This window comes from Hylaeus anthracinus, unplaced genomic scaffold, assembly GCF_026225885.1.
Source record: "Hylaeus anthracinus isolate JK02 unplaced genomic scaffold, UHH_iyHylAnth1.0_haploid 12000, whole genome shotgun sequence".
Classification (NCBI taxonomy): domain Eukaryota; kingdom Metazoa; phylum Arthropoda; class Insecta; order Hymenoptera; family Colletidae; genus Hylaeus; species Hylaeus anthracinus.
Window position 1 is genome coordinate 11185956 of NW_026534347.1, and position 20788 is coordinate 11206743.

At 39.7% G+C, this 20788-nt stretch overlaps 1 protein-coding gene across 2 annotated transcripts; it reads left to right on the plus strand.

Moving 5' to 3' along the window:
• Window positions 1-1376: 1376 nt before the first annotated feature.
• On the plus strand, window positions 1377-13335 carry LOC128890054 (uncharacterized). 2 transcript variants are annotated; one of them, XM_054148233.1, is made up of 7 exons: window positions 1377-1528; window positions 3958-4140; window positions 6669-7270; window positions 8515-8692; window positions 8897-9069; window positions 9682-9825; window positions 11751-13335. In XM_054148233.1, the coding sequence occupies exons 1-7, from the start codon at window positions 1513-1515 to the stop codon at window positions 12282-12284; spliced, it is 1830 nt and encodes a 609-aa protein (XP_054004208.1). In that variant the 5' UTR covers window positions 1377-1512; the 3' UTR covers window positions 12285-13335. The 2 variants fall into 2 exon arrangements, with proteins under 2 accessions (XP_054004208.1, XP_054004209.1); XM_054148234.1 differs by lacking the exon at window positions 1377-1528 and adding an exon at window positions 3192-3844.
• Window positions 13336-20788: the final 7453 nt, after the last annotated feature.

The following is a 20788-nucleotide window of genomic DNA, read 5'->3' on the forward strand; positions in this document are numbered from 1 at the left end:
AGGTTTTCGGTTAATATCTCCTTAACGAAGCCCCATCCGACATTTTTGCAAAGGAAATTGTTGTTTAGAATCGTCTCAGCTACCCCCCATTTCCGGCTTCTCCCCGACTTTTGGGACACCCTGTATACGTTTGAACGCACCGTTATACGTGGATCGATCCAAGGAATCGATATATATGTATAAAAACAAAATCAAATCGAAATATCTATTTAAAAAAGAAATGCGAGTACACGTGCATGTTACTTGCACTGTTGTACTACGATACATGAAAAATTACTCTATCGAAAGATACTCTCCATCATTGTTTAGAAAAGAGTTAAGGCTTAACTCGGTTTATAGGATCACCGCGTACAATAGAACGGTCACCCATATTTCACGATTACCCAGCGATACAATACTCTTGACGAATTAAGGTCTATTTACACATATCCGTAACGTGTCAGTTCCGTATCCGTTCAATTCCGTAATGTTCCATCAGTGTCAGTGATTTTAAATATTCTTCTGTTATTTTGAATGGGCATGTTCACACACGTCCGACACCGCTCCTTGACGTTATTGACACGGTACGGATACGGAACTGACACGTTACGGATATGTGTAAATAGACCTCAAAGCGAAACGGTTCAACGTATACGTATGTACACGCATACGCGTATCTATATATAAATACCAAACTTTGTAACCCATTTATTTTTTTATTTTCGCGAAACATCGCGTCATCTAAAGATCCGATGGGGTGAAACGTTGAGCGATAACGTTACGTATACGACATGCTCTTTGTTGTATGCGACAGCAGACGTCGAAGTAACGTTATTTATTCGAGTATAAAAAAATACGGAGAAAAGTTGAATTTGATCCAATTCCGTGAGCGAACGGTTAAGCGGATCGTCCAAACTGCCGGTTCGTTCAAACTTGAGCTAATCGATGATGGCCAGCGGTGGAGGGAACGAGAGCAAGAATAACACGGTACATCGATCAGCTTCCGAAACGAGTCCAACGGTTCGAGCGTCGCGCCGACGGGAAACCTTCGTTCAATTCCCGAGAAAGATTCAAAAGGATCAAGGAGGAAACGACGACGAACGTCGATAGACGGCGGAAGGGTTTCTTTATTCCATGCAGAGGGCGAGACGGAGCCAGCAACGTTTCTAGTCTCCTCGTGACTCCGACCTCCTCCTCCTCCTCCTCCTCTTCCGTCGCGTCCGCCACCCCTCCGCCCCGAAAGGGTGGGGAAAACCTCCCTCTGGCTCGACCACCCTCCACCCTCGAAGCTCCGACGTTGGATTCGTCGATGACGAAACGCACGTAAATTCGTCGACGTGCACGGTGCTGCCGCCCGCACCCGCGCCCGCGCCCGCGCCCGCGCTCGAGCCCGCGAAATCAGTGCGACCGGAGTGCACCGCGAGGAAGGAACGCGGGTCTCCCGTGCGCGGCCTGCGGTTCCCGCTTGCGGCACGCGCGTCTCTTCCACTGGAAGCTAGATACCGAGAGACGTTCGCGTAAATAGGTCGCCGAATGCATACACGAGACGGTAAACCGACTGGAACAACTGTCTAACGTTGTACGTGTAGCGGAACTGTGTTGCAAACAACGATCCTTCGGTTCGAGTGAGAATACGCAACCTAACCCATAAAGGGATACATCGCGCGGCGAATCGGGGACGATGAATTCGATCCTGACACCTAGTTTGGGTTCACGTTGATCGAATCGATCCTACCCACCTACCGAGTGACCCTCGAGGATATACGATTGTACAGCGGAGGGATTCGTACCGTTTCGAGGTCGTCGAGACCTCCCATTCGAACATCTAATTCGATTCGGATTCCATTCTTTCGATTGATCCTAGCTAACTACTCGAAACGGTTACTCGACTCTTGACAGAGGGTACACGATCCGTGAGAGAATTGATCGCGAATCGGGTATTACAAAATTCAATTGCGATACCTACTTCCGGTGTGCATCGTTTGAATCGATCCTAACGAACGAGTGGGCAACCGCAATCACAATCGCAATCACAATCGCAATCGTAAAGCGAGGATACGTCATCCGTGCGGGGATTTACTATAAATTGGGCGGTCGATGAATTTGGTCCGAACATCTAGTTTGGGTTTGTTGGATCGATCCCAGCAAACGACTGACAAACCATAGACTACGTTAATCTTTAAGTACGCGATTCGGGGTACGGTTCTCGCATCGTGAATCGGAGACAACTAATTTAATCCGAACACCTAGTTTGTCGAGGTTAAACGGCTGTGTAAACACCGCGGAGAAAAGGCAACTCAACTCGGCAAATAAGACACCGCGAGAAGGATCGAGTAAATAATCGAGTTTGAGGCTAATCGTTGCACCCGATCAAAGAGTCGGTGCAACGGGGATGTTTCGAACGGCAGATCCTCTTGCGGAACCATTGGAAAAATAGAGAGGGCGAGCTACGAATATCTCCCGTGGTGGGGTGGGGGGGGGGGGGGGGAAGCAAAAATACAAATACCGCGTAAAAAAAACTCCATTACGAATCGAGGACGATGAGTTTGCTCGGTACCGCACGTTGGGATTTAAAACCTTCGAAGTGAACGGCTTACCGTGTATCGCCCACGATAACCATTAGTGTATTTAAAGTTTTAGTTGTTTAGCAGAGAACGTTGAAAACATGTGACGTTACCAGTGATTCGTGATGGTCCAAGTGACGTTGATCTTAATGTACGCGTCAATACGGTCCACCTGTATCGTAGGTATGGTTATCGGCAGGACAGGTGTGACATCGAAGTAAACGACTTGCAACTTCTTCGAAACATTCGAATCGCTCGATGGACAAACAAAAATCCTAAAGAATAAATTGACGCGAGTCTTCCTACCAGACTTGCCATACGGATGATAACGTGTAAGTGTGTGCATTTACAGATATATACATATATATGTTATCAACACTATCCCAAAGGAACATTACGCGTTACGCGCGAATAGCGAGACGAATGTAATTCGAGTTGTCCCGATCGGTACTCGAGAGGGTGGTGTCGATCGGTTCGAATCGATTTCCGATAAATGAATTCGGTTGATTTCGGATCCAGTGGTTGGAAAGACTGAAATTAAGAATACGATCGAAGACATTTTAATCGTTCGCGAGTCGAACTTAATTTCCTCGATTCGATTTACCGAAATAATTGAAAATTCGCAATCGGAGTGTTTGAATTGATTAGAAGCGGAAAAAACACGGCGAGAGAAACCCGTTGGAGGAAAAGGAAAAGCTTCGAGCATCGATCTTGTCCCTCGGTGCAGTTACCATGACGCTGCTGGTTGGATACGTCGAATTGCACGCAGTGCGGAATCGGCGGCTCGGATGGCCCTGGAGACGCGATCACGATCGGCGTAGCTACAGTTAGTAGGAGTGCTCCCGGTGAGCAGCGAACGCTTCCGAGTACCCGGTGGCGGTTGTTAGCTTGAAAACGCAACGATGACGATCGAGAGAACAAGGACGACGTCGTTGGTAGCAACGATGACGCCAACGCGCGACAGGACTGCAAACGTTGGGTCTTCCCTACGGAATGCACGAGGCCGATCGAACGCCTCCCGATACATCCAACTTTTATGTGCTTTTTCCACGTTAATTCGATTCGATTCGATTCGATCGCGCGGACGATAAGACGTTTTAAGTAAAGTCAAATAAAATATAGTAAAATAAAGTAAAGTAAAATACAACAACGGGGGAAGACGACGGAGAAGAAAAAGAAGCAAATGAAGATTTAGAAAAATAAAAAAAAAGAAACGAAGAAGGGGCCAATTTCGCAATTCTTCCATTCGCAAAAAATACACTAGAACCCGAGAAAGTACTCGAGTCGAAGGAATTTTCTCCGTGTGTGTCTGTATGTCTGCAGCGGTGATATTTGCGCACCGGTGTTTCTCTGATAAGCGGTAGAAAAAGAAGTCGTTTCTTCGCGGCGTGATAAGGACCGTCTTTTGTCGTAGAGATGGACTGCTGCAACTACGTCGAGGCTTACGCGGGAGGGCGTCACTTTTATCAGCAGCAACACTACTTTTGCTACGATAACGCGAACGCTGTCTACAACGGCTACGAACCGCCACCGATCCCCGCTGCGATCGAGACTGGTGCCCGATATAACGGACCGCTTACACCTGCCTACCCCACAGGTAGATCTTTCACGGATATATCGTGATGTACATTATACGTATCGCGTTCTTTTCTACCATAATCATCAAAATCGTCGATTCCTTTTACTTATCGTTTACATTTTAAAATCATTCGAAACGATGTATGTAAAGTAATATTTCTTTACTTTAAAACAGCATTTCTCAACGTTCACATTCGCGGGGATCAACATGATATTTTCTTTGTACATCGATCGTACCCCTCTATGTAATTTTACTCATAAATTAAATGTTAGTTGCTTTTTACTCGGGCGAGTAACAAACTTTTATGTATCACACAGAAGCAAGTGATAACGTGCTTTTACATTCTCCCGTACCCGGGAGAAATGATCGATTTCCGTTCCAATTTATAAATGTTTCTATCGACTAAACGTAGAAATAAACAAATTTCGTAAGAAACGATTATGCGAATATGTTATTGTTGTATAATAAATTTTGTCGAATTCTGAACAACGCGTGAAAAATTTGCTATCTTTTAATAAGCTAAACTATAGCTTATTAAGGTGATCAATTAGAGTGCGTCTGCGAAGCATTGATAAAACGAAAAATTAAAATATCGTTTATATACAAATTTTCTTTCGTAAAGTTGTATTTCCGTCGTCTAGAGATCGTCCTTCCATCTCACTTTGCGAAACGTAACGTTACGTTCTCGTAATATTTATCGAATTGTTTTCCTTTTCGATTCCTGTAATATAGTTTATAGTAAAGTTTATGTTTCGGGGAAATTTAATTTTAATCTTGTATCTCGACGAGTGAAAAATTGATAGAAACTAGAGACTACGCACAGCAGAGCGACGCACAGTGGTCGAAAAGGCATGAAAATGGCAAAAACTATAGGAAACTATTATTTTGAGAAAAAAATCAAAATAACTTACTTTTTATAGTCTTAAACCTCTTGTGGGTCAATCTAAATTCATTTAGCACATTCCCTGTACCTATGATTTATGATCTTGATAACTCAGAAAAAAATGATCTTCGGAAAAAAATATTATTTGCAATATAATGGTATCTTCAAACCATTTAAATAGTACACCAAATATTTTTTGTACCTCCACAATTAGAGGAGATATTTAGGTGGCCTTATTTAAACGAACCACTCTGTATATTCCGAAGACGCAAGTAAACGCAGCTGATTCTTTCAGCAATATTTACTAGAGAGTCCAAGGAACATTTTGATGCAAATGGCGTCTTGGCGCACGTTGGCTTAACTATATTGTTAATTGTTTATCCTATTACGTCGAAATTAAAAAAAAAATGTAAAATAATTTGTTTATTCCCGAACTTGATTACGCCTTTCTGACAACTTAAATACATTCAGAATTCTGCCCAAATCAACGGAATACATGAAATATATTTCATAGTTTCAAAAATGTAATATCTGTACGCCTTGGAAATGGGTTCTTTTACGTATAAAATAATTTTAAGACCTGGAAGCCCAAATTTTTCAGCGTCTAAATGTTTGGAATGTGTTGGTTAACTATCCATCAAGTAGTATACGTATTAGGTTGTCCCAAAAGTTTTGTCCGTGACTTGCACTCGGTTATTTTGTGTGGCAGGGTTTATATAAATAGACAACCTAATTTCTTAGATGTTAATGTTGTAACATTAATGGAGTAAATTGGAATGGTACGCAATTCAATACTGTAACATTAGACATAAAATATTGTGTATGTGTTGCTATTTAAGGAAATGGAAGAAACTTTTGGGAGAACCTAATAGTTTTCTGAACAGTTTAAAACCCGGGCTTTTTGCCGCTCCCAGACCACTGTGCGACGGGTTCCCGTTCCCAAACGTTTCAAGACGCATCATACAGAGAAATGGACATACGCCGCTATTCTAAAGAATGGCTTCGATTTTGTATTTTTATTATTATTATTTCTTCCTTAGCCATTTTATTTCGGCAGAAAAAATGCTTCAAGGGGGTATCCTGCAAGTGGTAATTTTAGTTTGTCGCAAAAAAAAAACTAAAAGAAATTTTCATTTTCATACATTTTTCTTCTATGTGAACTAAGAAAAACCCGCAAAAATGGCGAAATGTGAAATTACAGCAAATTTGAAAAAAAGAACGAGTTCTTTGGGTGAAAAAAAATCACTTTAACTTGATGAAAAAGTTGTATACAATTTTTTTTATATGAATTTTCTTAGTTCACATAGAAGAAAAATGTATGATAATGAAAATTTCTTTTGGTTTTTCTGTGTCAAATTAAAATTACGACCTGCATCTTTCCCGCCGATAGGAGCCTTTAATTGTGAGGTGCTCTACAAATGTACGTCGCAGTGGACTCAATTTGAATATTTCCTCTTGACAAAATTTGTATAGACTACTCAAATATGTATGAGAATAGGATAAAAAGTTCGATAGAATTAATTATTTTTTTCCATCCTAAAAAAATTCACGAAAAACAGCTTTTTTTAGATCTCCTAATTCAGGATACCCGCTTAAATAGATAGAATGCAAGTGTTCAAATATGTTTAAAAGTAAAATGACTATATGCGGTTATTGTTGACAGATTACGTGTACAATCCAAAGGAGGCGAGACTGCGGAAGGCCATGCGTGAACAGAGTCGCGAGCTGTCGAGACGGTCGATTCTTCAGAGCGCGATCGCTCGAGCAGGTGTGATCGCTGGCCCTGTCGGCGTCGGCGTCGGCGTCGGCGTAGCTTCTGCCGGTTTTTTGGATCACCAACACCGTTTTGGTTGCGTGTCCGCCGCTGGGGTACCGATGAACGCGGTCGTGGATTCCGAACGTGCCGCGGAGCCGTGGTTCCAGTCAACGCAACGACCGAAACCGATTCACTCGCCGCGAATGTCCGATTGGTACGGCACCGTTGCCGATCCGATCGAGAGACTGCAAGTGATGGGCTCGATGCATCATCGCGGTCTAGATAAGTGCAAGGACTTGAGCAGGAATCAGATCGCAAGCAATGTAGCGACTGCGGCGGCGGCCGCCGCTGCTGCCGCCGCCGCCGCCGAGTGCGGTGGTGCATTTTCCACCGGCGGATATCCGCCCGTTAATTTCACCGAGATAAATCGGGAACGAGAGTTACGCCGACAGGAAAACATGACGGAGTATGGTGAATTCACGGACGGCCAAAAATGGCATCCTTACCAAGTGAGTATTCTGATTGTGAGCTTCTTTGGTAAAACGATACCAAAGGAGATATTGGACGCTAGGCGTCGCAAACAGTTTGTTTAACAGAGAAACAACTATTATAATAGAGTCGAGAAACGCATACTGGTGTATTTAACACGTTGACTGCCGTGGGTGTCACCGGTGTCCGGCACTCAACTTGGCTACAGCGCTGTGAGGGCCACCGGTAACTGGCGACGCGACCAATATTAAAAAATACATAATTAGAGTAAATATCGATACTGATAATACCATTGTTATTATAATGGTTTGAAGAAATTAATGACATACAGAACACGAACAAATAATTTTACAAGTTAAATAATATAACAAGGAAAATATATTAGGGGGACCGAAAAGTAATGTGATTTTCTTTACATCAAAATCAAATAAATTCTTAATAAGTTTCTATTTTTAATCAATTATGTAATCACTCTCGCTCTTGTCGACAGCTTTTTACCATCTAGTGTGCAAATGTTTAATACCAGATCGATAAAAATCAAGGAGCTGATGAATGATAAATAAGAATTTACATTCGCAGTAACGACATTACTTTCCAGTCCACCTAATACATATTATTTTTGTTCACCCTATGATGAGTTATATTGAAACACGGTAGGCAAAGAAAAGGTGAACCTAAACAGTCGGCACAATATGTCGCAACTTTTTTAGTGCAATTATTTGTTCTCATTCTTCCTAGCTGTTTTGAATTTTGTTCGTAACACACTTTCCACCAGTTTGAAACAACAGATAATCGCAAAAAAAGGTCTACAGCGCCTCCGGAGTCACTGGTGACCGCCACCACGAAAAATGCATTAAACAGCAGTATATAATTCACTGTATTTGCTGTAGATAATATTTTAACATAATATACATCGCATAATAAAAAATTCATGTTGGCGTCATGGGCAAATCACGTAAAATACGCGCTGCAGTCAATGTGTTAAAAAGATACCTCGATGTAATAACAGGAAGCGCGAGTCATTCGCGCTTTTTGTTATCGTTATTCGTATATCCGATTCGAAACGAACCGAACCGATCCAAATCAGACTATAATAGTCATCGGGGAATCTCATACAAGTTCCGAATAGTCTATATCCTCTCCATCGATAACCAGAGGTGTCTTTTTATTTCGTTTTGTACTTAACGCTTACTTTCTCTGAAACGTTAGTTTTAGGAATTTACTCAAACTGCGACCCCTCATCGTTGTTCGTTTTCAATTCCAGAACGGGGCAAGTTCTCATCAGCATTCGAGGACATCACACCCAACGCAAATAGGTGGTATTCTTCATCCAAACGTTCAGAGTCCGAGTTCGCATGGACATGGTCACGGACATGGACATGGTCACGGACATGGACATGGACATGGACCGTGGGGCCAATTTTGTCACGGGGTATTATCGCGTAAGTGTCTCGTAACCTAACGGTTATGCTACTCTCGAGGATTCCCGCTATTCGTGTATCGTATAGTACAGCGAGAATAATCGGTGTAATAGAAGAAAAGAATATTATTCGACTATCGATTATCGGTGTAATAGAAGAAAGGAATATTATTCGATTATCGATTATCGGTGTAACAAAATAAAAGAATATTTTTCGATTTTACAGATGTCCCGGCTACGCCGCGAAGTATCGGAGTTCGCGGACCACGGCATACCGTTCTCCTACGGGATCGTCTGCCCGGTAGACATTGCGGATTTCCGGAAGAAACGACACGGTTGCCGTACGCTTCGAATAAACTTGAAAACGTGCAGGCCTCGTACTCGTCTCCCGATCATCAGGTATTCTTTCCTTTCTATTTATAATACTCGCGGTGCAAGTCTCAAAACTCATCGTCTACTTGGAAAAGTATCAAGAGAAACAAAAGCGAAATACAAAAATATACGTATACTGGAAGAACTATCAATTTCGTAAAAAAGAAAGTTATAACATTATAGCGAATATGACTTTTTAAACTTGAAACTTTTTATTTCTAAACGTTTTATCGATAACGAATGTTGACATAAGAGTTTTACTAGAGAGGAAATTAAATGAAACAGGTTTCAAAGATAATGTGATTCTATTTGTGACTCGATAGATAAAATTGGTAACAACTGAATTTTCATATGAGAAAAAAGAAATTTACATACGAATATTTATCGAAAATACGTTCAACGAAAATTCGCATTGGTTCTTTTTTCACGGGATTTATGTTTATATACGTATAATGTTATTTACCTTGTAGTTGTTTTTCGAAACTATTTATTATTTCTTAAAACGTATAGCAACTTTTGTCTCGCTTTGTATACGGATCGGACGAAACGAATACCGTAAAATACCGTAAATTACGAATACCGAATAACGTAACTTAACGTAAATGCCAACATACTAAAAAATGCCTTAATTAACTTCAGATACCAAGACTGCTCGAATCATCGGTCGACTCGGTTGTGGATTCCGCGCTCTCGTTAAGGACTCGTCGAGAAGATGAAGGGCCTAGGTGGGAGCCAAATTCCGTCAACAATGAAATCTCTATGGATAACTTAGCGCCGACAACGGTAACGTTTTATGTAATGGCAAATCGTGTAGGAAAATACTTATAAAATTAGGGTTCGCGGACACTCGGAGATCGTAAGAGTAATGGCCGTTTATATCAGTCCACTCCAACTGAAAGGTCACCGTAGCCAAGCTCAGTCATGGCATTGTAAGGGCCACGCTGACATTTCTCGTGAAATGTGCAATTGTTTTGTCGTAAAAGGTTGACCAAGAAAGAAACCATCACCGAGCGAATGAGAACTCTTTATCGACTAATGCTGAGAAAGAAAGAAAACATAATTGAGCGAATGAGAACTTGTGATGGGGAACGCCCTGAGCTGACACAGGAACGCTTCGGTTCGCCCTGATCCCAAGGGCCTGAGTTGGAATGGCCTGGTTTAAACGATGTCGCTACATATGCCAATGACAATCATTACGAAGATAGGCATTTCGATAACTTCGACGATATTTTATATTTGAATATTTATGTACGAGGATCATTCAAATATAAACCGGAATGTTTGTACGACATTTTATCGGTGATAGATAAAAATACAAATTGAGTGCCTTATTTTTCAACGTACTTTTTAACCGACTTCGAAAAGGAGGAAGTTACTCTATTCGACATGTATATTTTTTGTTTCTTCTTCAACACATTCATACATTTTCTTCGTCAGATAGGAAGCTTTCTACTTTCCTTAGGAAATTATTAGGAAGAAAAGTAGTTGGCTGTACCAATAATCAATTGTACAAGTACAGTTGAACCACTGCAGCGCGTTGTGTCGTTTTTAACCGACTTCGAAAAGGAGCAAGTTACTCGATTCGATATGTTTTTTTTTTATAATAAATCTTTCCCATCTTAATGGCTTCTTCAGTGTACTATTCATATGGTAGTCAAATGAAATCAGGTCTGTCAGGTTTTCTGTCGAAGAAAAGTACAAAAATAAGGCATTTCATTTGCATTTGTATCTATCACCAATAAAATTGTGTACAAAAATTCCGGTTTGTATCCACAATTCCATAAATTCGCGTTGTGCGTAAGTGTGTTCTTTCATTTCTATTCTAGCATGAAATTGTAGTGTTTAAGGATCCAATTGATGGGTTTACTTTTATCGAGGGGGTGTTTCCATATTTGAGCGGAGTTTTCGTATAATTTGTACGGAATCGGTTAGAAATGAAGACCAAGGGGGAAAAACTCATTAAGTCCAAAAATTAAAGAATCTGGAAAATTGTGATTGTAGTTTACATAACTCCTAGGGGCATAAATAGTTGTTTAAAAATTCGGCAAAAGTATGTATTTTGAAATTTAATATATCCAGTTTAAGAATCAGGTGAAAAAAAGTTAAGCTGGTAACCATTTTATTAAAAAACAAAGAATAACGAATATCTATCCAAAGCGGACATAATTACTTTTTCGCCCTTACAGCCATTTTTTCCCTCTCTTTTCTGTCAAAACGGTTGATTACATCGATTTTTCGATTGCATAAATCGATTCCTTGCCTCTTTTTCCGCTAAATGGCATGCAAGTTCCTTGGTTGCTTGGTTCTTTTAAATGCGTAACTGTTACTTCAGTTATTGCACTGAATCCATACATCACAATACAATTATTTCTACTCTTCGTGACATATAAATGCTTTACATAACTCTTTAATTTTGGCTCAGTTTGCGTTATCGCAACTGTGTACATGTACGTTGATCTTGTATTTTGTACACGTCTGTTGGGGCCACTGGTCCCCATCTAGCTAGGGTACCTCGGGGTTGCTAAGCCCATACTGTAGCTACAAACACCGCTACAGCCCCTGAGGGCATCATGCATGTTTCAATTTCGGTAAAAATTGGACATAATAAATTCCTCCCCCTTGGTCTTCAAATGAAATCGATAAGCAATTTATGCTATCCGAAAATACCGTTCGTTGCGAGACGAAAAATTGATCTATTTTGGCAACAGGAATCGAGCGTATCGCGCGAAAAGGAGCGCGAGCTCCAACGATCCGCAGAGAGGGCCGAGTCGAAGAAGAAGAGCGTCAGTAAGCAACCGTTGCCTGGATTTCATCAGGCATTCGGCTCGACGGAAATCGGCAGGTTCTCCAGATCGGAGTTCTTTGTGAACATGGTCGGCGAGAGCGGCGCCGGCGGTAGCGTGGAAGTCGCCGACACAGAGAGCACCGAGAACGTAAGTATAAGTACAGATCGAATATCGGATGGCAACGGACCGGGAGCCGGAGCCGCGGTGACAGCTGCAACTGCAACGCACGACACGAGCGCGGTGACCGCAACGGCGAGAACGACGGTGAGGTCCTTTGACACCGATGATAACGAGGAAGGAGGATTCGACGATTCGAGCAACGAGCTCGTTGGCGTCGGCGTCGGCGTCGCTTCAACGTCTATCGGTATAGGCATGTACCGTACAGGCGGGCAGCCTGCTAACTCTACCCCTCGTTGGCACAGTCCTCACCTAGGGGTTATAGGTAGCGAAATTTAAGCGAATCTTCGAACCTTTCCTGGGCTAAAGTATTTCTCCTTCAAACTATGTATATCTTTCGCTCATTCTCAGAACTACAAGTATCAAGGTAAATTGGCGTGACATGAACATATAGTGGGTGTAGACGATATTCGTACATCGATCAATTTCCAAAAAAACTATGTAAAATTGTAATTTATTAACTTATTTTTTATAAACAATGACATTCTACATATTCTTAGAAATATTAGGTTGTCCAGAAAGTTCGTGTCAATTTTTAAGAAAACTTCAAAGGCACATTTGAATTGTAACATATATTTATTGAATTACATAGGTACCATGTTGTTCCACAAACTTTCTACCTTTTAAGGGATGTACATATATATATGTTATTTGTTTTCAGCCATTTCGATATATTCAGACCTGCACTACCTATCGAGAATCGGCATGGACTTTCCAGACAACCCAATATCTAGAATAGATAGATTATAAAAAACATAGCTATTTATGTAAGTTGCGAAATTAACAAAAAAAAAAAAAAAATTAATCGATAGAAATGTTGAAGCAATAAGTATTCGCACAAATGTTTAATTTTTAAAACTTGATTAAAGAAAAAAGAAATTTACATTCATTTACAAGTATATAATACTTCCTTCATAAATTTCCTTTTGATTTTATAATTATTGCAACTCTTCTAAGCATTAAATTATTTAAATTATTAGTTATTCGAAGTGGGATCTTGTTCAATTCCTCTATTAAAGCCATTTTTAAAAGTATTGGGTTGTCCGGAAAGTCCATGCCGATTCTCGATAGGTAGTGCAGGTCTGAATATACGAAGTGGTTGAAAACAACATGCATACATCCCTCAAAGGATGGAAAGGTTGTGAAACAAAATGGCACCTATGTAATTCAATAAATATATATTAAAATTAAACGTGTTTTTGAATGTTTTTTAGAAATTGGCACGAACTTTCTCGACAACCTAACTACAGTGGAATGGTTATTGAATACTTTACTGGAAATTTGATGTTTTCTAATTTGTACGGAGCAATAAACTAACGTGTTTACCGTTACAAACTCTACTGTAAATGGTTCGTCATAAGAATCGTACAAATACTAATTGCTTCTATATTTCTACCGATTTTTCGTCATTTCTTGTTAATTTCGCAAATTATATAAACTAGTAATTGTTATTTGAACTATATATTGTAAAGATTTCCGAGAATATGTATAATATCATTGATTATAAAAAAAAAGAAGTTAAGAAATAACAATTACACAGAAAAGTTTTTTGGGAAATTGATCGGTGTACGAATAGATTCTACACCCACTGTAGTTATCTTTATATTACTGTGAGTTTACGAAACGAACTGCGACTGCTCGACTAACGAATCGCTAAATTATAATAGCTAAGGGGTGCGGGAAACACAGAACTGGTATTTTACGTTTGCATTACTACGAAAGTCGAAATTGAATAGTCCGATCGACAGATGATTCTGATATCGTACGTTGCAACTCGATTAGAATCTGCTTGAAAATTTATCGAAAAATTGCGATGAAATCTCTATTATTCGGGTTAGTGATCTTCCATTTACCAGATGTATTCGCAATCGCGAAATCATAGTATATTAACCTTTTGCGCTCAGGTGGCGCCTCTAGGGCGACATATGTAATTTAAAAATGATTTTGTGAACGTACAATTTCAAATTCACTTATATCAGAATACAACTGATTATTAATTGAAATATAATATATTGAGTCATGAATAGACTGCGGATCTGTATGCATTTATAGAAAATTTGATTGTGCAAGAAACTACAAAGTGAAAACAATGTGCAAGATTATAAAAAAGATTGAAAGTAAAGTTCACGTTATAATATTTGGAGAATAAAATAAGGCGCGTTCGCGAAGGTTTTATTTTGCATAAAGATCCGCAGTCTAGTCATGAACGTTCGTAGATGTTTTTCTTCGAAGTAGAGTTTTTGGTTTCACAGAAATTTATTATAAAAATGGACTGGATTTGATTCTATAGAAAAATGCCTCGAGCGCGAAGGGTTAATACATATTTCTGTCTCGTTGGATTAATCGTTCGATTAATTAGTAAAGAAGTGTTCTGAGAATGAGGTACGAAAGATCGCGATGGATCGACTACCTTACGGGAGACGCATAGCCTATGAAACAACTGTATCCGACTAAACTGTTGCGTCCAGAATAATGAAAAAAAAAGAAAGAGAGAAAAGTGTGAAGAAGGGTACCGCGGTAGGATAGAGAAATAGAGGTAGCAAAGTAAGCGGTGTCAAAATAGGAGTACCGAGTATCCGAGTTGTTTGGTGTATATGTAGAGGTACACATCGAATACTAGTCGTCGATTACTGATACTTTATCGCGAAACGGAGCACCCAAGGATATTACGTCAGGTGAATCATTTTATATTCCGACGGATAGGAGTTTTTACGCGGTTTTCAATTTAAATTGATTTGTAGAAAGCAAGAGGCTTTCCGATTTCGTACATACAATTGAATTACGAGTGGATTTACAAGTCGCGTAAGGACTTTTTTACGTGTTCGCAAAGCGTTGCGTTCGTTTACAATGGTATTAGAAAGCTAAGCGAGCCGCGAAAGAGATTACCGATATCTCGCGGATGTAAAATGCGTCTACTTTCCCGTAGGTCTATATTATTTCCTTCGACTTTGAACGAACGAGTCGACCGTGTTATCTCCATGTACAAGAACGACAAACGCCAGATCGCGAATTCGCGTTTGTTACTTAAAAGACCAAATTTTTTTAGTAATCCTAGTCGACAAAATATCATCGCGCTGAAATCGAGATAAGAGTATAGCGACATTCGTTTCTCGAGTCTTGGTAAACTTATCCGAGAATCCTCCGCGAGAATTAACCGACAAACTTGGAACGATCCAAAGAGATATCGCAGCTGGCGTACGAAACGTTCGTGTAAACGGCATATGTTCGTCGAGATTGTGCCTTCCAGACGACCGTGGAAATATCGAATATCTCTAAAAAAGTTCTCGGTCGAATAAAAGAGAAAATCAAAGCAGCACGATATAACGTGATAACGTCTTGTACACCAAACGCTGGCCCGAGCATCCTACACAAGTAGCGAAGCGCTTTGCGCAACTGCTCCGTAGAAAATAAATATAGAAAATTGTTCAAGCTGTTCGAGCTATTCGAGTATATACGAAATTTTTTCACACGAGGTTTCGCTTTCGAAGACTCAATACTAGAGATCGCGGTTTTGAGCGGGTATTAAAATACACGGGCAGACGGAACACGTGTACCGTGTATTAAGGGATTAAAAACACCGGTATCTTTAATACACGGGTACGGATACATCGAATTACCTATGGTTACCCGTGACTTGAATATTTATTTTAACTAGTAAATAAAGTTTTACAAACTACACTAAAAAATTAATTATTTCATTTCTTCTTCTGATGTTGATATCTTTTTTATTTATTTATTTTACTGCATATCAATGTTTTCAAAATTAATAAGGATCTTCATTTTAGAATAATAGCCTTTTTACATAAAAGTTTGTATATAAAAATAATTGGATATTGTACCCGTATAATTCCATGTATGCGTACCCGTGTATTAAAAATACACGGATTAAAACACGGATCCATTAATTACCCGTGTACCCGGATATTTCGATACACGTGAAGTACCTTAACCAACCTTGAAAAACCAATCTTGAATAACTAATGGGTCTAACACTAGAACTTTAGATTTCTGCAACCCTGGAGCTCTAAAACTCTACAATTGCTGTAACTATACTTTAAACCTGGAATCCAGGAATCCTGAAATCTAGCAGTGTAGCAGTATAACGGTATAGGAGTATAGGAGTATAGGAGTATAGGAGTATAGGAGTATAGGAGTATAGTAGTATAGTAGTATAGGATTCGAGAAATCTAGGACTCTGGAACTCTTGAATTCCGTCTGCCGTCGCCCTAGATCGCTCCGACGCCGTACAACTTTACGATATTAGACTTTCGACACTCCCAGATATTCGTATTCCAGAAGTTCTTTAGCGTCATAAGATTCTGGAAATCTGAGACTCGAAAACTCTATGATTCTGAGAACCTCGCTCCGTAATTTTCAAATTCTCAGACTCGAAGAATTCAGCAGTCCATGATAGAATATTAACACTTTACCGACCGGTAGCGGTTCAAGATCCTATGCCCTTCTCACCGGCCGCTCGGCAGCATATCTTCCCTGGCACCGGGAATTGTATAAAAATACGAGAGCTTACAGAGCAAAGCAACTTGTATCTCAATTCAAAGTAACAAATACTTGCTAGTTACCATAACAGTTACCGGTCGGTGAGCGTTGGGGACAAAAAGTCGATTAATCGACTACCGGGTCGGTGAGCGTTGGAGACAAAAAGCCGATTAATCGGCTACCGGTCGGTAAAGTGTTAAATATCTGCAACTGCACGGGTATAGGACTCGGGCAACTCCGAGAGGGTTTAGTATTTTCGAACTTTCAAACTGCGAATCTGTTGGAAAAGATAGAAGTTTAAATCTCCAGGGCTGTACGATTTGAAAACTTTGAAACTGTACCAATCGAGAATCGTAAACCTCCGGATCTCTGAAAATCCAGGATTATCAACTCTCGAGACTCAAATTCGTCAACTCTAGCGCTCTAAGATTCCAGATACTTACTCCGTAATATACTAGGACTTTAGAACTAATTACGTTTAATGGAATATGAAAATCATTTATTTCGGTTTGAAAAACGTTAATAAGGAGAAATGTACTTGTGGGTTGCTCATGCCTGGTCAGAAGTATAATCAAAATGTGTCAATGAACAGATTCAATCGGCACCTTCCGTCAAGTTGTTAGATATCGTCGATGATACACGAAATTTGTGTACTGGCGATAGATAATATATTAAATATATATTTAAAGAAGTATATATATATGTGTGTGTGTGTGTGTGTGCGTGCGCGCGCGCGCGTGTGTGTGTGAGGGCACGTATGAGCGTGTGTGCGTGTGTGTGTATACATACATTGCACTTAGGTATCGAAGGAACGAAAACGCGTGACGAACAAGTACACAAGTTACTTACCATTAGTAGAATTTTAGGCGACACGTACTGCCGCGCGGGGAAACGTATAAATAAAAGTGAATACAAACATTGCGAATGTTGGAAGTCGGATACCGATCAAGTACATACGAACCCTTCTGTTTTTCGAAAAAATTTGTTTATCGAAGGGAATGCACGGTACTTTGTATTCAGAACTCGTTTACTTAACAAGCACGACGAAATATTGGAGATACTTTTTTTATATATCGTAATTACAGCCTGCTAATTTATATTAATATAAATTGATGAGTGAAAGGAATAGTACGAAGAATTTTCAAGTTAAGACTGTAGAATCTAAGACTCGTGGTCCGAATTTTTTACATGTCCATTTTAACGTGTACTTACCATACAGTAAATTTGGGACCTTTTAAAATTATACAGAAAAAGTTCGTGGTGTCAAGCGCTACGTTAATGTTGCGAGTGTACGATATTAAATCGAATACTTTAGAAAATATTGTTCGGAAGCGGTTGTTGATCAGTGTACCAAGAGATAACAGTTGCACGATCATTCGTAAAGTTTGAGGAAACCTGTCGCAAGAAATAAGTGATTGTTTAGGAGTCTGAGAAACGTTGCACCTAGATGATAAACTTGAGTACCGTGTCGTGAAAACGTTCATATCATTACACTAGCAATAATTATATTAAATTTGCATCGGTCTATATATGCACAATACAACGCAACACAACAAATAGACACACATACAGGCAGAGTAACTTTATAAATAAAATTCATTTTTATTTATATGTTGAGCTATATGTGTACAAGTAAGTTTTTAGTTGTTCAATGTAAAGTATGATTTTATTCTACAATTGAAATTTTCATATTCATTTAACGAGCAAGAGATACAAATTTCTTTCTCTCTTATTCTTTAGTCGACATTTGCATGTATATAGGACTTTCACCCATCTCTGGTTCAGAGTTACGTGGAGTTAAAGAGAATTAAATTTAAAACTCTCGACTTTCTCTCGTAATAAATTAAAAAGCGTTAACGGAGAAATTACAAAGCAGCAAACAGTGAAAAACTGATCGAATCGAATCGATCGATACGATACAGAGTACGACTCCGTTCGTTAAAACCTTCCTACTTACATACATACATACGTACATACGTATTTTTTACTGTAATACAAGTTCGAACCGAGTTCCGAATACTGGTACCGGCGCGCTGTGACTCGCGTTAATCAATCCACCGGTAAATCGACTTGAACGTAATTCATCACGGCTACCCTGTACCTATGATGGGACCAAATCAAAAGAAAAGCTTTTATTTCACGTTCACCGTCGCGCTTGCGTTCCACGTATCGTCGCGTATAAGAACCTTTCCTCGTTCTGTTCGCTCAACTGCTCGGAATTATAAGCGATGATTCATGTTGAAACGTGACATGTTCTGTAACTCGTTCATCGTGACGTATTATTATTATTATAATTAAAACTCGAAACGAAAATACTTTTGCTACGACGAAGGTAGATTTCAAATACTTTCGTTACAATGGAAATGATAATATTGGCGTTAAAAGCAACGAAACGACTTGAAAGAAAAACAAGAAATAAGTTAACTTCCGAGAAGCATCGAATAACGCGTTAAAGGAAAATTCACATGAGAGCGAATTAAAGAAATTTTTAGAGAACATTCCACTCTTCGGCATGAAGAAGTGATCTTCCGTCGAGCGGACAATTTGAGAGGCAACAAAACTGTTAAAGTTTGTAATTAATATCGACCGTAGAAAGACTTTCTTTCAGTGGCAACGTTCGTTCTTATTTTTCGGACGGACGTCGTCCGTGATAGAATGTTGCAAATGCTGTGATTTGTTTTAAACTTAAACGACGTAGTTATAGAGGAACACGGCGCGTTGGGACGCCGATAGAGAAACTACTCGAGAGATTTTAACGATAACGCGTAATTGTTTGTCCGAAACGATCGACCATTCTAAAGTTGTTTTAACTTTTCGACCTAGAATCAAAACGAGAACGTTTAACGTGAATGTAACCGCATTTTATCGCTGTTTCGAAGCTGTTCACTTGTAATCCTAGGATGTTGCGACTTGTATCGTATTTGTTTTCACATTCTCGGGAATCCCGGATTTTTGTGGGATCTCGTGTATTCTCGGGAATCCCGAATCAATTCGGGATCCCGCATAAACTCGAGAATCCTGGATATTTTAGGGAATCCCGGACATTTTACGGGAATCCCCGAATATTTTCGGGAATCCCGCACACCCCTAATAATCGCTGAAAAATACATGGTTTGTGCAGTGAACAGTCTCGCAACCAATGTCTGATTCAACCAGAAAAAAGGAATCGAACAGATTCGGTGTAACAGAAAAGAAAAGAAAAGAAAACTGCGACGGTTGAAAAGTTAAGACGATTGTACTCAACGGACATCTCATTGTTGAAACGCATGAGAAACGTTCTCCGGATCGTATCATGCCGAGATCATGACCTATGGAAATTTTACCGATGCGTTGATTATTTGAAATTTTAATCATTTTTTTCATTTCATCGATCTGTCTTGTCGGTAACGTAGACTGTAACATAGAACACGACGTTTTACGATTAAAAGGAAATGTAAGATACCCCGCGTTCCATTATCGGCGACGATATTTAACGAGCTTGGATGATAACGTTCAAGATCAACCAAGAGAAAGAATGAAAAACAAAACAATTACGAACAATTGTAACAGCGAAACTTTCAACGTATATAACACGTGACAACTTTCTGTCTAATTATTATTAGCAACTTGTCAACTCTAATCGCTAGGTGACGCGCTAAAGAACCGAAATGTACAGGAAAGGATAACGATTGCGAGAGAAAGACTCTTACGATTAGTCCTACAAGTGCCAAGTTGATATAAAAAGTCCTTCTAAAGGCTCGTGTTATTGTATCGAATTCCAAACGCAAGAAAGGAAACAAGTATGTAGTATATTTCGGACGAGTTCGACTGTGCGAGTCGTTGAGTTGCCAATGGAAGAACGGGACTGATAGAGTCGAGATAGACGGTGCAACCTAACGATCAAACATGCATTCGTTCGCGTGGCGTTTACATTTAAGTAACACCGGTATCGCTGAGCTTAACAAATTCATTTTCGAATCGAAACTCGTTACTCGCTCCGAGCGGGCCTTCGATGAAATTGTTCGAGAAAAGATACATATGTCCAAACAAAAATCGCGTTTCAGTCCGATCGCGAGTGAAACGAGCGTAAACACCATAAACGCGAGAAATAAACGGTTATCTATGCGACAGTGAACAGAAAAGAAAAGAAAAGAAAATGAAAAACGAAAAGAAAAAGAAAAGAAAAGAGATGAAAAAAAAAGAAATTGAAAATACGATAACTCCCGCTTTCGAGTGACGATTTTTGTACTAGATTCGAGTAGGCAAATATAGAACTGTACCGTTATCGGTACAAGCATGGTTTAACT

Bases quoted from the DNA above. Each gene is read 5' to 3' on its own strand.
- LOC128890054 (XM_054148233.1), top strand. The intron at 7,271-8,514 runs GTGAGTATTCTG...TTTCAATTCCAG, and splicing joins AAAAATGGCATCCTTACCAA to AACGGGGCAAGTTCTCATCA. The intron at 8,693-8,896 runs GTAAGTGTCTCG...TCGATTTTACAG, and splicing joins TTGTCACGGGGTATTATCGC to ATGTCCCGGCTACGCCGCGA.